The 21,597-nt window shown below is 37.4% G+C and overlaps 2 protein-coding genes across 4 annotated transcripts in view; one reads left to right on the top strand and one right to left on the bottom strand.

Moving 5' to 3' along the window:
- mtmr10 (myotubularin related protein 10) overlaps positions 1–5,777 on the bottom strand; it is a 54,993-nt gene extending 49,216 nt beyond the window's left edge. Inside the window, exons 1-2 of the mRNA XM_051644285.1 lie at positions 5,275–5,777; positions 4,719–4,779 (exon numbers count right to left, since the gene is read on the bottom strand). Of these exons, the coding sequence (XP_051500245.1) occupies positions 4,719–4,779; positions 5,275–5,331 (118 nt within the window). The 5' untranslated portion in view covers positions 5,332–5,777. The remainder of the gene's footprint in view (positions 1–4,718; positions 4,780–5,274) is intronic.
- A 4,780-nt stretch (positions 5,778–10,557) lies between these two features.
- Positions 10,558–21,597, top strand: part of myo1ea (myosin IEa) — a 100,067-nt gene continuing 89,027 nt past the window's right edge. For all 3 annotated transcript variants that reach the window (XM_051725291.1, XM_051725284.1, XM_051725275.1), the window contains exon 1: positions 10,558–10,808. In XM_051725291.1, the coding sequence (XP_051581251.1) occupies positions 10,806–10,808 (3 nt within the window). In that variant the 5' untranslated portion in view covers positions 10,558–10,805. The remainder of the gene's footprint in view (positions 10,809–21,597) is intronic.

The raw sequence follows: 21,597 nt of genomic DNA, 5'->3' as shown, positions 1-21,597 counted from the left end.
TTACTCGGTATAAAATTTCACACCGGTGTTGTCCTTTGTACCGAGTAAGACCGGTAACGCCGTACACCATGGCAACCCTACCAAGGAGGAACTTTAAAAGGAACGTGCAGCTGGCGTCTACATAACACTGACTTAACACAATCACAAACGCTCACATGTGAAGTGCACAGCCAGGGCCGGACTTAGCCCCTGGGCTTGAGTCATTTTTGGGCCTTACCTACTTTACAAATGACTTTAAATAGAACAACATGCATCACAGAGCTATGTATCATAGCTCTAAAGCAGTTACTTAAGTCCAGTCAAAAACTGATTCATTTATTTATATGACAACTGACTGAAGCTTGAAAAACCTTTTCCAAAAAATAATAATAATAATAAAAATTCAAAGTGATCATGACTTTTGTGCATTACAATAAACACAACTGTTCCTTTGGCAGAATGATAAAAAACAAAAAAAACAACAACAACAAAAACACTTCTTTACATGGAAAATACTGAAAAACATACAAAGACCTTGTAAGGTTGCAGTCATAAAGAATTTCTATAACATGTAAACAGCAAGTCTATAATGACTGTATGTTCTTGGCAAGTGCTGACATTGTATAGATTGTATACAGTTAGGCTGACTCACACCCATGTATGACTACATCCCATCACTGGCAATTTTAGAGTATAATCTATAACATAAAAGTAAATGAGCATTTCCTCTCTCATTATGGCGTTTTAAAGATAATTTAGTGTTGGCACCTACAGCTGTTGGTTCACTCTAGCAAACAACTACATACTGCCTACAAACTACAAAAAGCCTAGCTTCGTTAAAATTTTAGGGGTAATATTAGATAGCAATTATAATACACTATAATACAGGAAGTGCTCTCAGCTGCAAGGAGATATCAAAATAACACATTGAACAAAGCGCATGATAAAGAACGAGTGAGTGGTTGTGTGTGTGTGTGTGTGTGTGTGTGTGTGTGTGTGTGTGTGAGTAAGTAAGTGAGTAGGTGGGTGAGTTTTAGCAAACTTTGAAAAACATCAAAACCATGCACAGAAATACAATACAAAAAAATTACAGTAAATAAAAAAAATTGTACACTGTCTATCCCCCTCACACAGCTTAAACAAGCATGACACCGTACAACAGCAGGATCCAGAGGCTGATCATTTAAAACAACAACATACTAAAGAGAAATAGGTAATCAGGTTTAGACTTATGTATGTACTGTCTGTCATCTCATTTGAAAGATATTTATGTAGTACAAATGATGAGATTGAGGCTTACTTGTTAATAGTGGCGTCTTCTGGATTTCTTAGCAGCAAAGTCTTTGATCAAATCAGCACACACACTCTCACCAATTTTACCCCAGTGAGCTGGATCGTTGGGTAAAGAGTATGTAGAAGTTGTAGGCCTATCTGGTTCAGTAGCTGAAAAAGTTGCCATTTCTTCCACCGATCTAACGGCTTCTGACTGAAGAGATGATGATGATCCATTGATGGGCTGCCCTTACTCGTGAAGTCAGATCGGCTCCAGTGGTTTCCTCCAGCAGGTTGTTGTCCTCTGGATTCTCTGCTTGCACATCGGGCTGTGGTGTCACAGGTGTGAAAAATCCAGTGATCGTTTTCATTTTTACTGAGTGCTTCCTTTTCGCGCTGCTGTCTCTCATTTTCGAGTTTTCTTTTAAGCCCGCCACTCCGATACCGCTTGTCCGCCATGTTAACAGTGTGTAATGCAGACAGGTGTGTACCACGATGTGTGACACATTGTAACCACCAATAACCAATCAGCAAGCATCAAGATGACTGACATGTAATTTAGTTAATTAAATGACATCATTCCGTACACAGTACCAATCAACAAACTTTAAATGAAAAATAAAATGACTGGCATATAACTGAACAAATCAAATGAAAGCGGGCGGGGCCCCGTACTGGGCGGGGCCCATGGGCTGGAGCCCAGTCAAGGCCAATGGTAAGTCTGGCCCTGTGCACAGCTCATGCAAAGTATATATTTATCTCATTAAATCGCAGCTTTTATGGCCAAATAATCTCACTAGGACATGACGTGATTTTAATTTGTGTGCTGAATTTTTGCGGAATGTAATTCGTACGTCAGATGGTATCAGTTTTTGGTTGCAGCATTTTTATGAGCACGAGTACAAGTACATGAGTGTGGTATCAGACTCTATTCCAATACCAGTATCGGTACATCCCTATTTTTTTTTTTTTTTTTTTGCTTTTGCATGATACCGCACCCACACTGATACAGGTAGCGTCAGTATGAAGTTCAAAAGCATGGTCATATAGGTTGTTCTTGAAGACGATTAGTCAGCAAAATCTAGACAAAATATTATTAAGTACGCCTTTAAGATGAGTGATGTTGTGGTCTCTCTCCAAAATGTTGTCTATTTATCATAGGTAGATCTTACAACTCTGTTAACTTTTAATTAATCAAAATTATTTGCTCATCTTGTGCCAAATGTGACAATGTTTCCTTGTCAATAAAAACATTCCAACAGGTGCTTAGCAACAAGATGGAGCTTGTTAAGGAACTAAACCCTTGATAATCCGGTGTATTCTACTCCATCTTTACACTGAGCTTTACACTCGCAGCTGTCAAAAGCAAGAATATGCATGCACTGGCTCAAATACTACTAAAACTCAGAAGTAATACTGTATGGCAGTTTTTGCTTTCATTTAAGAAGAGCAAGAAAAGCACACTGTGTCTATTTTAGAAACAGGGAAGGTCCGTGTTGTGCAGCTTAATTATAAGGAGTAAATGCCTAAAAGCAGAGTCCAACCCACAGAAGCAGATGCAACAGTGCTACAGACACTTTTCTATTTGTTTCCCAACACTTCTAGGAACAAAGAAACTGTCCAATTTCAGTCAAGACGACTCTTTGTCATCATCTTTTTCATCACATACTGAATCTGCCATTGCATGGTTAGAAAGACAACGCAGGAAAAAAAAAACAAGGTAACTTACACTGCAAGGTTGAAACTGCACATCAGAGCAAGCACCGTCTATTAGGAAGATCCGGGATATATAATGTTTGGAGGTAGATGGGTACACACCCAGTGCAACTGTGCATGGTAATGGTGATTACAAGATATACAGAAACAGGTATGACAACAGATGCACCTTTCTGAAACCAGGATGAGATGTAATCAAACAGTCTCTCAAAGACAAATGTGGTCATGATAGGGATTGCTCTACAGCAAAAATTCAACTAAGCTGAGTGAGACTTCAGCTTGAGCATTTTCCTAAATGTTGGCATTAAAGAACCAAACTGTGCACTCTGCACAAGAGCTGATTTAAAAAATTAAAATAAAAATCACAATGATATTAGCTTAGCGTCACATACTATACCTGCTCTATTTACAGTCACATATTAATTAGCGTGGCACAACAAAATGCCTTCTAGTGGGAAGTTGTGCATCTTAGACCCTCTGTAAACACTTCAACTGGCATCAAAACCTAAACACAACAAACCAGAGCAGATTACAGGCACTTTATGTGAGGCCACATATTAAAAATTCGGAAGCAGCACAAGTGCAGGAAACGGGTTGGATTTGATTGTTCCGTATACAGGAAGGACCTCTGTGAATATCAAGTTTAACTGATCATTCAAGACATAAATTCTGTCTCCTTTCTCTCTGTCACACACGCTTCTCTCCTGCAAAAAGCACAGGACATGTTCACCCCACAACAGCAGAAGCTCATTGCTAATGCAGTGGTAAATATAGGGAAAAGAGCAAAGAAACCCAATTGCTATGGAAACTAACAGGAGGCCCTCTGTTAGTTCTCAATGTACAAAGATGTGGTGGAGTGAAACAAAAAAAGAAAACACAATGCTAGAACCATAACAATTAGCACATAAAAATGTTAAAAAAAATTTGGCTACATAACTACGCTTTTACATGGCGCAGGCCTAAATCAAAGGCACTCCATCACCCCTTGTGGTCTATGATTCCAAACCAAATCTTAAAGGGATAGTTCAACCAAAAATGAAAATTCTCTCATCATTTACTCATCCTCATGCCATCCCAGATGTGTATGACCTTCCTTCTTCAGCAGAACACTAATGAAGATTTTTAGAAGAATATCTCAGCTCTGTAGGTACTTACAATGTAAGTGAATGGTGGCCAGAACTTTGAAGCTAAAAAATAAATAAAAATACATTAAGGCAGCATAAAAGTAATCCATAAGACTCCAGCGGTTAAAACTATATCTTCATTTGCGATATGATAGGTGTGGGTGAAAAACAGATCATTTTTTAAGTCCTTTTTTACTCTAAATCTACACTTACACTTTCACTTTCAGCCACCTACTGGGAAGGGGGGAGAATTTATAGTAAAAAAGAACTAAATTATTTATTGTTTCTCACCCACACAAATAATATCGCTTCTGAAGACATGGATTTAACCACTGGAGTCATATGGATTACTTTTAAGCTGCCTTTATGTGATTTTTGTACCTTTAAAGTTCTGGGCACCATTCACTTGCATTGGACCTACAGAGCTGAAAAACCTTTGTTTGTGTTCAGCAGGAGAAATAAAGTCATACACATCTGGGATGGCATGAGAAATAGTAAATGATGAGAGACTATTCATTTTTGGATGAACTATCCCTTTAACCTCTTAGCTAAGTTTGTGAACTTTGTAGCCTGTGGGATCTAATCCATCTGCATTTTTCCAGAGAAAATAATTTTCAAACGACTTACCTGGTAGAAGTTTTGCTTCTAGTTTCTTGATGGGCAGTTGAGGACTTTTCTTCAAATCAGCCTGTGAAACAAATTAAAAACACTATCAGTGCAAAACCTCCTATCCACTTTAAGTATGCAAGACAAACCTTTATCTTTAACCTTACAAAAGTAAAAACCTTACAAGTACTGTGGTGGTAATTATAACATGGTACTTTGATGCACACCATGGTACTTAATGATTATCTAATAAATGTACCACAGTATTTACATAGTGGCACCACAATACATGTCCAAAAACAGGGTCGTGGGACGGCACTTTAGGTACTTTTTAGTTTACAGTGAATAACAACAATGTAACCACGGTAAACAGCTGACACCTTAATCACAAACAGAGAGTTTACCTCAGTCAACCCAAGTAAAAATTGAAATATGAAGATCCCAGTCGTACATATTTCAAACATATGTGGTGACATGGCTTTATAAAATATGCACTGAGCCCATGGAAGTTTTTATGAATCTGTCTTTAGCTGCTTGTTGTCGTTAGCATGCTAGTATTTTGTAGCTGTACACTTACCTGAAGAGGAGGAAGATAAGACTTAAAAGTCGGCTTCGTTTGTTTACCAGAAAACATTATTTAAAAGCGACGATCATATAAATATGCGAAACACAGATCAAACTAAAAATCCATCCGAGATCATCTTTTAAAAAACACGTCAACTGTGAGCGAGTTTAAACTCTGTTTTGGGTGACTTAAGAGTATAAGTCCAGGGTTTCTTCAGTAGAGGGTGTGTTCAAAACCATTATTTCCATAAACGCAAAAGCAGTATTTTGTCTCTAGTGTGCATGCAGCAGTGAAGTGTTCAGCTGGATCTAATCTGAGTCTGTTCTGCTTAAGTTATTTCGTTAGCGGCTGTCAAACTCTCAACTTTTGCTACTCTTGATGCGGTAGTTTCCCCTCACAATAAACATTCACGCCATGTTCAGTCTTCTCTCTAAATCAGTAGTTTGTGTCCTGTGGAGATGCTGCTGCATGCGGGTTCAGTCCTTTAATTCACCGTCCGTTTTCAGTTCAGCCATGTTTATTGAGGGGGAGGGGGTGGAGGGGCGGCTTTAGCGTGTTGAGCTCTGGACCGAGTGAACTATAGGGAGCCCTGTGTGGACTCCATTGGGTCCTGTAAATAATAATAACAATAATTGTATGTATATATATATATATATATATATATATATATATATATATATATATATATATATACACACACACACACACACACACACACACACACAGTGGCGGCCAAAAGTTTGGAATAATGTACAGATTTTGGTATTTCGGAAGGAAATTGGTACTTTAATTCATCAAAGTGGCATTCAACTGATCACAAAGAATAGTCAGGACATTACTGATGTAAAAAAACAGCACCATCACTATTTTGATCAAATCTAGACAGACCCCATTTCCAGCAGCCATCACTCCAACACCTTATCCTTGAGTAATCATACAAAATTGCTAATTTGGTCCTAGAAAATCACTTGCCATTATATCAAACACAGTTGAAAGCTATTTGGTTCATTAAATGAAGCTTAACATTGTTTTTGTGTTTGTTTTTTAGCTGTCACAGTATGCAATAGACTGGCATGTCTTAAGGTCAATATTAGGTCAAAAAATGGCAAAAAAGAAACAGCTTTCTCTGGAAACTCATCAGCCAATCATTATTTTGAGGAATAAAGGCTATACAATGCTTGAAATTCAAATTGTCTTCAAAGACAAAGGACAACTGGCTCTAACAAGGACAGAAAGAGATGTGGATGGCCAGATGTACAACTAAACAAGAGGATAAGTACATCAGAGTCTCTAGTTTGAGAAATAAATGCCTCACATGTCCTCAGCTGACAGCTTCATTGAATTCTACCTGCTCAACACCAGTTTCATGTACAACAGTAAAGAGAAGACTCAGGGGTGCAGGCCTTATGGGAAGAATTGCAAAGGAAAAGCCACTTTTGAAACCGAAATACATACATACATACATACATATATATATATATATATATATATATATATATTCAAAAGTTTGGGGTCACTTGCCTGAAATGTTTCTCATGATCTTAAAAACATTTTTGATTTGAAGGTGTATGCTTAAATGTTTGAAATTAGTTTTGTAGACAAAAATATAATTGTGCCAACTTATTAATTTATTTAATTACAAAATTTAATAAAAAAAAAAAAAAAAAAGTTTTTGAAATGGATGACTTGGACCAAATAATTAAGAAAAGCAGCCACTAAGTGCCCAACATAGATGGGAACTCCTTCAATACTGTTTAAAAAGCATCCCAGGGTGAAACCTCAAGAAGTTGGTGGAGAAAATGTCAAGAGTACATGTCTGCAAAATCCAGGCAAGGTGTGGCCACTTTGAAGATGCTAAAATATAACACAGTTATGATTTATTTTGGATTTTTTTTTTTTTTTTTTGTCTTTTTTTTTTTGTTGTTTTTTGTCACAACATAACTCCCATATTTCCATTTCTATCATTCCATAGTTGTGATTATTATTATTCTAAAATGTGAAAAACATTTATGGTGAATAGAGTCATTGTCAATGACTTCAACTTACATTAAATGATTATTAATTGTGTTGAAAGGTCGAAACCCGCACAACTGCATTTGCATTTTGCATAGATAGTTATCGTATTTTGCGTGTAAGGCTGGGCTGGCCTGTATTCATGGGGTAACTGCTCCACCTGTTGGAGCGAGTGGATTCGTGCACGTACAGTCTTAATAAGGTCAGTCAAATACTTTTAGCTTGTCAGTCCACTCGGCGGCCATTTTTGGAACGCTCTCGGCCAGCTATTTTTCAATGTAAACAAGCAGCATACAAGTGCAGCTCCTATCTTCTTGAATAGGGAACGACCGAATTCTCCAAACAGTTGGTCAAGATTACGATCAAAAAACATATTTCAAATCAGCAGTAAAATCTGACAATACTGGTATCATAAACTGTGCCTCTTTACCTCAGATTAAGCTAACAAAAAAACTAAAAGCCGCAGTTTAACCGGCATGTGTATCTAATGCGCATGCGCGTTCTTGATTTGATTGACGGGCGATGTCTGTATCTAAAAGGTGATTGGCTCTTGTACCTGTAAGGCGGGACTTCCTTTTCTATATGTGGCGTTCCATTTTCTTCCATTCATTTTAAAAGTAACCTGTCTCTGCTTAATGTGTCTGCATACAGTACAAGCAACTACGATTAATTGTCATTCATCCCTTTACTCAGAATACCCACATAGGTTATAAAATAATAGTAATGTTTCGCAGTTTTAAAATATCAACTTAGATATTTTAAGTTAAGTTACTCAAAGCCTTGTTTAGCTGCAATATATTTGAAAGTGTCTGTAGCACAACCTGATTTAGTTCTGTTGTGCTTTAGAGTGGCTTAGGTGAATGACTGTTAAAACTGTTTAGTCGGCTACAGGATTCAACCCCATCGCTGACTGCTGGTGGACTCTGAATCTATTAAAAGCTCCTCTCAAAATGTGGTCAAAGCTTTCTTTTAAATGCTGGGCTGCCACGCAATTGACACTGTTCTCACGCTCTCACACCACACGTCCCTATTCTCACGCAGTGATAATGTGAGATGTTTTTGAACACTTTATGGCACATTATGTGTAACAATATAAAGATTTGTGGCATAAATCTATTATGTAAAATATTAATGCACATTTTACTGCATGTAATTATGCACAGTAAGCTCTAGGGATATAATTTAAGTGCTAGGGCCATGATATCATGTGGCTTTCAGTTTATTGCTTAGAGAATTTAAAGGTGCACTCAGTATTTTTTCCTCATTAAAAAGTTTTATTCCTAAAGACATGAATTGTATATTTAAAACATATGTACTCTATGAAATTATGACCACTCACATGAGAAGAAGACCCCAGTCATATCAGTCATTCTACATGGAGAGGGTCCCCTCATGGGGGCTGCCATGTTAGAATCACATGACCAGCCGAATACTACTCGCAGTACTAACTTGAATACTAATCTCAGTAACCACCCTGTTTTTGGACACTTTCACTCATGGGTTGAATTAATCATGGCTGACTGTGAATATTTGTAAAAAAAATTAATAATTTCAACAATGGCAACGGTATCTGAAAACTACTGAATGTTAATGATTGCTACATGTTCATAGGTGTCACTGTAAGTCCAAGGCGACAAAAATAAATAAATAATAATAATTAAAAATAAATTTTTAAAAACTTTTAACAGCATCATAACTCATATAAAATTTTCTGCTATCATAGTTGCATTTAAGTCGAAGTTTATCTTTGTCTTTTTCTCCTTCAGGGATAAGAGAGAGGACTTTAATTGCTGGTGTAGGCTATAATGGAGAGTATTCACCAGCCATCACACACTGCAGGAAGATGGGGAATTTATTTGAAGTGATCAGTATACATCAATATAAATTTATTCAGTGTATATATTTTTATTACTGTATTTAATTATTAAATTAAATATATTTTAAAATATTGTATTGCTTCATTACACTTCATGAATGACAAAGGTTAGAGCAAAACTTAGTGTTGGTAAAACCTGTACGCTTTTTATAATAGTGTTTATATATATATATATATCTATATCTATATCTATATATATATATATATATATAGACACTTCACAATCTCAATCACCGGAAAAATAATTAGAGGAAAATCCTGTTGTTGGTTTCCATATTTATTTTCCCAAAAAAGGGTTAAAGAGATTGAACCAAAAAATTAATTACAAGGAACTTTTAAAGAGTTAATCTTTAGATGTAGAGCTTTTTACAGTAGTAAGGGTAATGTTTAGCCTTTACACATCTAACACAGTGAAAATCAGAATTAAAGGGATATTTCACCCAAAAATGAATCATTTACTCACCCTCATGCCATCCAAGATATGTGTGACTTTCTTTCTTCAGTAGAACACACAAAGATTTTTAGAAAAATATCTCAGTTCTGCAGGTCCATACAATGCAAGTGAATGATGGCCAAATCTTTGGAGCTCCAAAAAAAACAAAACAAAAAAACACATTAAGGCAGCAGAAAAGTAATCCATCAGACTCCAGTAGTTTAATCCATGTCTTCTGAAGTGATCCAATCGGTTTTGGATGAGAACAGACCAAAATATAACTCCTTTTCCACTGTACATCTTGACATCTGCAGTCTCTTTGGCGATCATGATTTCAAGTTTGATAAGACTTACTAGCAGTATCTAGCAGTCTGCACATGCGTCAAGCAATAGGAAGTGTAATCGAGCTTGAAAGCATGATTGTGCCTAGAGACTGCAATGGCAAGATGTACAGTAAAAAATTAGTTACATTTTGGTCTGTTTTGGGATGGCATGAGGGTGAGTAAATTATGAGAGAATTTAAATTTTGAATTCAAACACTGGAGTTTTATGGATTATATTTATGCTGCCTTTATGTACTTTTGGAGCTTCAAAGTTATGGTCACCATTCGCTTGCTTTGTATGGACCTACTAAGCTGAGATTTTTATTTATTTTTATTTTTCATCATACAATTTCATCAATCTATTGTGTATTTTATTTTATTATTTTACATTAAATTAATAAAACATTTTTTTTTTTTAAGATAATTCAATTTGACAGAAAGTTGTAATGAAATGTGTATATCTTAAAATTATTTTTGTGCGTATTTTACGCAGCCTCACTGCGCATATAGCACCGCTTTAATACACCCGGAATCATCGAATCATCTGGTGGGATTCCCTTCGGAATGACGCGCAGGGAGGCGCTCCAAAGCACGAATTCTCCTTTTATGGGTTGTTTCATGCCTGGTGCATTCCGTCCGTCAACCAGCAGCCACAAAGTTTAACTTTCTAGAGCAGGCTCTCATTGCAGTACAGTGCGCTCTGAGCGGCTTCCCGGTGCGGTGTACAGTAGAATGAAGCGGCGACACTGGTCCTGAGGAGACATTTGACATCCGCAGAGAAAAAGGAGATCTTGGCATCACCCTGATACTTCCACAAAGGTTTCTTTTATTTTAACAGATAGTTGCAAAACGGATTATAGAAAAGCATCAGCTGCGGTCTGATAAAGGAATAATAAAAATGGTGAGTTGAAATATGTATAATCTCAGTCGCTTACAATGTTTCTTACAGTGGTAAAACAACATAGATACGGCTTCTGTTTTGAATTATTATTATTTTTTTCCAGCGTCAGTGTTTACATTTAGACAATAACAGCTGCTTGTTACTATTGTTTTGAACTTAATTTTGTAGTCATTGAGACACCAAAAAGCTCAGTTAGCTATACGAATTTAACAGCTTCTAGAATCTAGATTAATAGAATTTACTAGAAATGTTCTGATCACAAATGTGACTTTTAACTGAAAGTTGTAAGGCTAATATGTGTAACTGACATCAAATTGTCAAAATACACAAGATATACAGGTAAAACGCTTTGAGATCATAATGCCTTATGTGCCCATACGAGACTTGTAAAACTTGAAAACATTATTAATTCAAGTCATGTTTTATTATTATTATTATTATTATTATTATTATTATTATTATTTTTCCCCTCAAGACAAAATAAGGTTGGACAAGGATTTACAACTACTGATGCACCCTATGCATATGTTTAAATGCAGACTTTCTTAGTTGTTATTATGAACTTGGCATGAATGTAAAGGCTAGTCAACTGGAGAAACACCCTCAGCTGGGTGTCATATTCAGCTATTGTTTGCCCTCCATTTCTTGTTCACTTTGCCCTCCCAAACAGGTTCATCTACTGTCCTAATTAACCCAGCACCATTGTCCTGCCACATGCTGTTTTCGTTTGCCACTATGTTCTTTTTTGATTATCTTCATAGTTTATTAAGGAACAGTATCCTTGATGCAATTATAATGTCACTTTTCTAATAGTTTTTTGGTCATTCCACCTGCCTGATGGTAATTATAGGTATCAAAGGTAATACGGGTGAGTTGGAGAGATGGATGACTATTTTGTGTGCTCTTAATCAGATCAGCATGCCACAGTTAACAACACACATTGCAGTTGTTGTTCTTAACTCTTAATGAACGTAAGATAGGTCCCACCGACCTGGCCTAGTCTTGCATAATATTGGAAAAATATAAAGGACACATATTACTGTCCATGGACAGTACAGGACATAGAGAGATGCAGGTGTAAGCACATGTGAAATGCACTTCCTTATTAATGCCCATAAAGATGGGTTAGGTTCTGCTATATTTTGCAAGTGTGTGTGTGTGTGTGAGACCTTTTCCTCTTGTTATGGATAAAACACAGCACTGTTTTTCATAGCTCCTAAAGCAATTTTAGGCATCTATGTTACACTTGATTGTGTTATGTTTTGAAAGAGCCTTGGATCCCATCTCAATATGCTTTTTTTTTTCTCAAATGCACTGTCTTTTTCCATGCTGTCAAATAATAATGAACAGATCCAGATCAGGTGAAAAACAAGTAAATCAGGTTGAACCGTCACATCTGCACGTGCAGAGACATTCTCTTCGAGCTATGCAACTGGTAGAACAAGTATTCCCTTGGGCTTTGCGCAAATGGAACAAACCACTTTATGTGATGCCTTTCAGTAGATGCTCCATGCTGTCTCTGGCATTTGGTATGTTTGATTGAAAATATTGTCATTCAAACTTCTTCTATTATGGTTCCTCGATACACTGTGAAGTGTTTTGGCAAACCAATATTGTAAGTCATGTGTTAGGATTTTGATGTGCTAAAGGCTTCTATAAATTAGGCTGAAACCAACATTAGAAGTGTACCAACACTAAAAGTGGTGAAAGAAAGGTATTTGGAGATGGCCTGTATGATTTAGTGAGAGCAGCAATGAAGTCACTGGCTGTTAATTTTTTAATATTGACATGACTGTAAAGTCTTCACACATTTCTAATGATAGAATATAAGGTATGAGGCCATGCTCTGTAACTCACAGGCATCTATAGAGCATTCTCTGGAATGAATAAAATAGGTGGAATTTTAAAATGTTTTTGTTTTGACTACAGTTTTACGTCAGCATTTTCTTGATGAGGCTGCTCATCTTGTTCATGACAGCCCAAAGGAAATGGAATAATGTCCTAAATATGAAGTAGCGGTTAATGTCTACTATACACAACAGTGCCTATTTTCTGAAGTATACCAGCTGTGCAAGAGAAATTTAGGGAGATTTGTCTAGAGATATGATTAATAAAACTTTAGATTTATGCACTATGAGATCAGCAGTTACAGAAATATTCAAACCAGCCCGTCTGGCACCAACAATCATGCCATGGTCAAAATCACTAAGATTACATTTTTCCCCATTTTGATGGTTGAAGTGAACATTAACTGAAGCTCCTGACCCATATTTGCGTGATTTTATGCATTGCACTGCTGCCAAACAAGTGGCTGATTAGATAATCACATGAATAAGTAGGTGTACAGGTGTTCCTAATAAAGTGCTCGGCGAGATATCAGCCAGACATATTGAGGACATATCTGACTTCTCTCTCTCCTTTTCACTGTTTGGTGTATCTGGGTTGGATGTGATTGGTTTGTCTTCCTCTTTCAGGGCTTTTACAGTTTAAGATTTATCTCACTTGTGCTTTGCATGGTGCCTTTGCTGTCTCTCTCTCTCTCTCTCTCTCTCTCTTCAAAATTATCTCTCCTTTTTCCTCATTCTTTCTCTGACAGATGCTGAATAGTAGGTCAGTATGGCAGCATATGTTTTGCATTAAGAGCTGCAGATGGGTGGTGTTTGCTGAGTAACTTCCCCCATTTCAAAGCTTCTCTCTCACTCCAGCACAGGACTGCTGAGGAATCCACACACTTTCTGAAAGAGTCAACAGCAGCACTATTCCTAAACATTAGATGGGTCTGAAAGGATTGCTGAAGTTATACAAATCTGTGATTGCCTTCAGTCAGACCTTAATGGGTGGATTATTTTTGTGCATTAAAATATACATTGCCCAGCATGGAAATGCATTTTCCTGAGTGTCAGCTGGCTTCTTTGATGCAGTTTCATTGTTTGTTTTAAACTATATACTGAACTCTGTTTATTAAAAACGTACAATCCTCAAGTTCTCTCACAGTAACTAAGAAATAAAGATAATATCCACTGGCTTGTTTACTAAGCAAGTTGAAAAGGATAAATGAAAACATCAGTCAGAATGAAATAATCTTTAATTGAAAAATCTCCATTGACCTTTATGTTGAGATGTGCACCATATGTTGACTGGCGTATTTACTTAATCTGTCCCCTACATTGTCTTATTTATTCTTCTTTGTGGTGCCCTTTATGTTGGTTTCAATTCTTTTGAACCCGATCTCATGAAAAGTCATACATAATTTACGAGTTGGCTATTTTGTGTGGTCTCGCACGATGTTGTTCGCATAAACTCGTACGACTTCATCACGTGCAAATTCCCGGATGTCTAATGCGGAAGTAAGCACGAGTTCCGCGTACAAGGCGTTAAGGACATACTTATTAATATTATGCCCTTACCCAAACCCCTTATCTAAACTTAACCAATCAGTAGAGTGTGTAAACATGATAGGAAGCGGTTGTGTGTGACAGAAGCAATTAATTGTTGCGTATTAGATGGAAACGATGTCCAGCGACATCATTGGCTGTAGTGAAAGTTGTAGGAATTCAAACGAGTGCAGTCGGACAATATCATACGAATTAGCCAAATTTAGAGAAGTTGTATGAATCCTTACAATTTCGCCGTGAGAGTGTGTTGGTTCTTTTAAATGTGATGTTTGCCACTCATAGAGGTGGTATTTTGAACACCCCCCCCCCCCCCCCCCCCCCTTGCTGCCAGGTCTTTAAACCATGTGTTAATGCTACATCACAGATAAGCCCCTTTACAAGTCATCTGTGTATGCAAAGTAATCCAATCTAATTTAGTGAACGTAAAGTTTTTCTTTTAATTTGTTTCTGTTATTTTGCACTTTATACATTCTTGATACAAGTAATACAGAGGGGAAAGGAAATGGTTAGGCAGAACATGTGGGAATGGGATTTGGAAATGATGCGAGTCGGACTCAAACTTGCATTTCCCATATGAGCAGCGTAGCTCAATGTGTCGGATGACACAATCAAACTTTTTGATTGTAAATATGAAATCTCATTCCAATTTAAATTGTGACAAGTGAAGTTGAAATGAACAAATGGAGCTGGAACCGACTCTGTTCGAGTTTCGTCATAGAGTTGGTCTTGAGGAGACTGAAGCACAGAGATGGGCTTTCAGCTGTGAAATGAGATCATTGCCACTGTGCTCCTGCCAGCATAATTTTAGCTGCTCTCACCTTCCCTCTCCTTTTTCTCTCATCTGCATTAGCCTATGCTGTTGTTTCATTGGAGCTACCTGCCTCTAAAAGCAGGTCAAGGGGACCAGTGAATGCATGATATCAGAAATTGTTCATTTCTGAGAATGGACAGACAGTTTTTTTCTGCTTGTGTGCATCATAAGCAAGCAGGACGTATGCAGAAAAGGCTGAACTCTTTAAGTTTGATAATGATGCCCACTATGTACACATCCAAGAGGCTGATATTTGCTTCTAATTTGTTTGAACTGCAGTAAAAGCCATAACTGTAGAAATGGATACTTAGAACCATGGCTGGATATTGTAAAATTCGATTTGTGCAGCATTTAGGTTTGTGTGGAAATATGGAGAAACAGAGTAATGAATGCAAACAGAGGGACAAAAGACAGAGGAAGAGTGAGCTGGTGTTTCTGTGCGTCTGTTTTGCTGTGTAGTATCTGTGGAGCTGACCATGGGCTGTGTTTACTTATCTAACTCAGTGCTGAAGAATGAGTTGTGGTCACATATTCCCACAAGCTTTCAAGGGAAATGCAAGTTAAAACATCACAGACAAGGCTAAAATAGCTCTCTGTTTAAAAAAGGAATTTGCATCATAACGTACAGTATTTATGGATTTTATTTATTGTTGCCAGTCTGTTGTTGATGTCATTCTGGTCAAGAATATAGGTTCAGAGTTTAAGAGAGATGGTCGCTCCTCACTCTGCTACAACACATTTCTTTATTTTGTCGATTTTCACACATTTCATGTTTGCAACCTTTATGCCATCCTTGTGGATTTTGTCTGGGCCAAAATATCACTGCAGTGTTTCCTCAAAAGCAGGTCAGTTTTAGTTGAACAGCTAGCCTGCATCTCCCCAAAACTTACCCCTGACTTCTTAGAGCTGTCCTTTACTGACACAACCAATCCATATCCCATTCATGTATTTGCATACACCGGCAGGTCATTGATGGGAAGATGTGTTCTGAAATTCAGGTTGCAAGACATCAGAATTTCCTGTCTTAAAGACTACAAACCATCATTGCTGATATAGCTCCACTTGCACCTAATATAGCACAACAGTGCATTGCTGCTCTGGAAGTATATACTGCCTTACAAATGCAAAACACAGTTACTATAAATGTAATCAAATTTGAGTTATAACCAAAATCTAGTTTTTAGATTATTGCTGCCTTCAAATGCACCTGGGAAGCTCGTACCTCTGAGTCGGGCATTCGTTATTATGACATGTCACGCATTCAAGTGGGAAACAAAATACGGGAGAAGCCAAACTTAAACAATTACGAAATGAACGATGGCAAAAGCATTTTTCTGTTGTACCGGGGAATAAACATTAGTGAATAAACCTGCATCACTTATAAACGACATATATGATTTATTAATGCATGGTATCTAACATATTATTAATTAATTTGCTTAAAACGAACCGAGAAGTGTGAGTCATTAGTTGATTGTCATATAAAACAAATTAATATTATTGAAATAAATTACAAAAGTTGAAATAATTTACTTCCTATCATCTTTCATGTAGTCACGTCCATTCCAACGTCCCAACTCGGAAACTCATGTATCATCCAGAATTCCGAGTTTCCCCACTCATTAATACGACTTCGTGGGGTCATTCATGTGCTTGGACATCGTAATTACGATATTTCCAACTCAACTTGAAGGGCACATTTGACCTTCCCTGGGACAGACAGTTTTGGCTCAACTATGCTTGGATTCAGAGAAAATGGAGTGTGAAAATAAGAAAATCCTTGTTTGGATGGACAGTCAAAAGGTTTCAGTGTTGGTCTAATTACTGTGGTTTGGCAATATAGTGTTGTCATTGATACACATTGGTTTAGTGCTAACAGTATATCACTTACAGAATAATGATTTCTGAAGATTTTAGCCCCAGTTGTGTAACAGAAATGCATGTAGCTATAAGCTGAATAACCTTGACCTATATGTTTTGGAAGATAAAAATTTATGTCAGCCTATTGCTGATATTGTATTTTACTCAGCTACCATTTGAATAGCAGTTGTCTTAAGGGTGCACTCAGTAATTGTATTTTTTTTGTTAAGTATTTTGGAAGTGCTTACATTGGCTTACAGTGACACCAATTGGCCTGGAAGGTGCATCATTCAAGCACATTACTTTTCAGTTACCATTGCCATTGTAGAAATTCACTATGCACAGTAAAACATGATTAAGTTAATCCATGAATAAAAGTGTCCAATAACAGGGCAGTTACTGAGATTAAGCGAGTAGTATTCAGCTGGTCATGTGATGCTAACATGGCATGAGGCACCCCTGCCCCATGTAGAATAAAACAGCTTTTATAAGGTTACTGATATGACTGAACTCTTCATTTCACACGAATGGTCATGATTTTATACATATGTTTCAAAATGACTATTTATTTCTTTAGAAGGAAAACTTTTTAAATGTGGAAAAAAAAGAAAATACTGAGTGAACCTTTAATGCTACGAATTGTCGTGGCTCAAGGTTTTTTTTAATTAAAAGGGGTCATGACATGAGGAATACAATTTTCCTTGATTTTTTGACATATGAGAGTTCATTGTACAATAAAAACATACTGTAAGTTTCAGAACTGAAAACGTCCTCCTTAATAGAAAAAGAGCATTTATTTAAACCAAGCTGCAAAAACGGCTCGTTTGGAATTCGTGGAACTTGTGACGTAACAAGGACCAAATACATCTGCATATGCAACGCCTATTTTTCCTTCATTGCACCCTTGGCCCCGCCCACTGGTGCTCAGTCAGTCAAACAGGTGAAGAGCAGAAAGATGGGCCTGTCATGGGAAATTCGTCCAAAGTGGACTTCTTCATGTGCCTATCTGGATTGAAATATTTTTCTACATAAACGTGCATGGCTTTGACTGTTATGCATCTCGTGCCACTTTTAAAAGATGCTAACTCTAAAATGGAGACCCCAATTGTGTTTCATTCAGCTGTGCTGTCATGCTGTTGTGCTGTTTTAAAAGCATATTGGATAGTTTTTGCACCCATCTGTGCTATTTTTAATTGTTGATCTTTGTAAACATTTTAATCATTTTCTTCAGATTGCATTTCATATATGGCTCTATTAGAAGGGCTGCATGATGTTAGCCAATCACAACAGTGGGTGTTTACATTGAAGTCTTAAAGGGCCAGACATCTTAAAACCAAGCGTTTCAGACAGAGGGCCGGAGACAGAGTGTAAAATTATTATATATGACAAAATTTTGACTGTTTTTGTGCACAAAAAAACTATACTAACATTATAAGTGGACCTCAGGGAAGATAATAAAATTATTTAAAAAAAAGAGTATGTCATGACCCATTTAATTAAAGTGCTGCTCATTATTCTGATGTTTTTTGCTCTTGCTTGTTACTCTGGAGTTATAATAATTATGTTGGTCATCTCATTCACAGTGCATGAGGTCAACACTATTCATCCTGTATCATTTCCCACAGGAAATGTGATTACTTCTTTCAAATCAGGGACAATCTATAAAAGCCAAGGCCAGATCAATCTGTTTGTCAGATATTGTTTGTCAGATGAGGATTTATTTTCGTTATGTTAATTTTTAATTTCAGCAATGGAAAGAAATAATGTTTGGGTGAAAACTTTGCTTGGATAAATATACATAGATTCATTGATGTCAGGCGCTCATGACCAGAACAACTGAAGAGAATTTCAGACTTTTTTTAATTCAAAACAATAAACAAAATGATGTTTTCCGCTCATTTTTAACAGTGCATTGATGAGCTTTTGAACTTTTTTTTCATTTTCAAAGTAAGTCAAGAGATCTAAGGAAAGTTTGGTATGTGGCTGTTTGGGATCCGACGGTTGAACATGCAGAGGTGCATAATCCACATGCTCAGAGGAATGTAAATATTTGTGCTATTGATAAACCCCTGGAAGTGTTAAATAAAGCTAGAGGGATGTGTTTGGGTGACTATTCAAATCAAAACCCCTTTAGCTCAGTTCAAATGACCTCCACTACAGCACACTGGCCAATTGCCATGTTGAAGCAAGAATTACGATATGTTACCTTATCACCAAGTAGGTCAGTAGAATATGTGAATTGTTTCCATGTCATGCTTTTTCATGTGTCCCGCAGGTCCTACATGGACAAAATAAGTTGTAATTTGCTTAAAAAATATGCTTATTATACTGGAGCATACTGGTTTTTCAATCCACATTTCTGTACAGAATTTTCGAATTAACAACATAATGCTCAAAGGCTGTGACTGTATGACATTTTTTAACACTTCAATGAAATCAAAAATAAATCCTTGACTTTAAAATATGCAAATATATACTGGTGGCCAAAAGTTTGGAATAATGTACAGATTTTGCTGTTTTGGAAGGAAATTGTTACTTATCAAAGTGGCATTCAACTGATCACAAAGTATAGTCAGGACATTACTGATGTAAAAAACAGCACCATCACTATTTGAAAAGTCATTTCTGATCAAATCTAGACAGGCCCCATTTCCAGCAGCCATCACTCCAACACCTTATCCTTGAGTAATCATGATAAATTGCTAATTTGGTACTAGAAAATCACTAGCCATTATATCAGACACAGTTGAAAGATATTTGGTTCATTAAATGAAGCTTAACATTGTCTTTGTGTTTGTTTTTGAGTTGCCACTGTATGCAATAGACTGGCATGTATTAAGGTCAATATTAGGTCAATGGCAAAAAAAAAAAAGTTTTCTCTAGAAACTCATAAGTCAATCATTGTTTTGAGGAATGAAGGCTATACAATGCTTGAAATTGCCAAAAAAAAACTGAAGATTTCATATAAAAAAGGGGTACTCTACAGTCTTCAAAGACAAAGGACAACTGGCTCTAACAAGTACAGAAAGAGATGTGGACGGCCAGATGTGCAATTAAAGAAGAGGATAAGTACTTCAGAGTCTCTAGTTTGAAAAATAGACCCCTCACATGTCCTCAGCTAACAGCTTCATTGAATTCTACCCACTCAACACCAGTTTCAAGTACAACAATAAAGAGAAGACTCAGGGGTGCAGGCCTTATGGGAAGAATTGCAAAGAAACATTTGAAACAGAAAAACAAAAAGAAAAGGTTAGAGTGGGCAAAGAAACACAGACATTGGACAACAGATAATTGGAAAAGAGTGTTATGGATCTTAAACCCATTGAGCATTTGTGGGATCAGCTAGACTTTAAGGTGCGTGAGAAGTGCCCGACAAGACAGCCACATCTATGGCAAGTGCTACAGGAAGTGTGGGGTGAAATGTCACCTGAGTATCTGGACAAACTGACAGCTAGAATGCCAAGGATCTGCAAAACTGTCATTGCTGCACGTGGATGATTTTTTGATGAGAAATCATTGAAGTAGTTTAAGAAGTTCTGAACATTTTTTTCAAATTGTAATAGTAATTTTTCAAGTTATTAATGTCCTAACTATACATTGTGATCAGTTGAATGCCACTTTGGTGAATAAAAGTACCAATTTATTTCCATAAGAGCAAAATCTGTACATTATTCCAAACATTTGCTTTATGCTGATAGCGTAATGTGTTTCATCAGAAAGTGCGTAGAGGACGTTGTTCTGACCAGAACAACACGGATCTATCCGAACCAGAAGCCATGGATTAATAGCGATGTTCGCATGGCACTTAATGTGCGGACCTCCGCTTTTAATTCCGGGAACGCGAAGGAGCATAAACAAGCCAGTTGTGCCCTCCGAAAAATCAGAACAGCAAAACGCCAGTACAGGAACAAGATTGAAGGACAGTTTAACACCACCAACTCTAGAAGCATGTGGCAGGGAATTAACATCATCACGGACTTTAAAGGGAATAAAAACTCCGCCATGAACACCGCTGCCTCTCTCCCGGATGAGCTAAATACTTTTTATGCTCGTTTTGAGGGAAATAACACCGCCCTCGTGGAGAGAGCTTTCGCGGCCGAAGCTACAGAGGTTAGTTCACTCTCCGTCTCTGTAGTGGATGTAACCCGATCCTTCCGACGGGTGAATATCCGCAAAGCCGCGGGCCCAGACGGCATTCCGGGCCGCGTCATCAGAGCGTGCTCGAACCAGCTGGCTGGTGTTTTTATGGACATTTCTTTGTCTGTAGTCTCCACATGCTTTAAAACATCCACCATTGTGCCTGTTCCAAAGCAATCAAAAATCACTTGCTTAAATGACTGGTGTCCTGTTGCTCTGACCCCCATCATCAGCAAATGCTTTGAGAGACTAATCAGAGATTACATCTGCTCTGTGCTGCCTCTTTCTCTAGACCCATTGTAGTTTGCTTACCGCAACAACCGTTCCACTGATGATGCCATTGCATCTACAATACACACTGCTCTCTCCCACCTGGAAAAAAAGAACACTTATGTGAGAGTGTTGTTTGTAGACTATAGCTCAGCATTCAACACCATAGTGCCCTCCAAGCTAGATGAGAAACTCCGGGCTCTGGGCTTAAACAGCTCGCTGTGCAGCTGGATCCTGGACTTCCTGTCAAGCAGACACCAGGTGGTTAGAATAGGCAGCAACATCTCCTCATCACTGACCCTCAACACTGGAGCCC

The sequence above is a fragment of the Myxocyprinus asiaticus genome, chromosome 2 (genome assembly GCF_019703515.2).
Source record: "Myxocyprinus asiaticus isolate MX2 ecotype Aquarium Trade chromosome 2, UBuf_Myxa_2, whole genome shotgun sequence".
NCBI classification, from domain to species: domain Eukaryota; kingdom Metazoa; phylum Chordata; class Actinopteri; order Cypriniformes; family Catostomidae; genus Myxocyprinus; species Myxocyprinus asiaticus.
The sequence above is the reverse complement of the archived record's forward strand: the minus strand, read 5'-3'. Positions and strand labels throughout refer to the sequence as shown.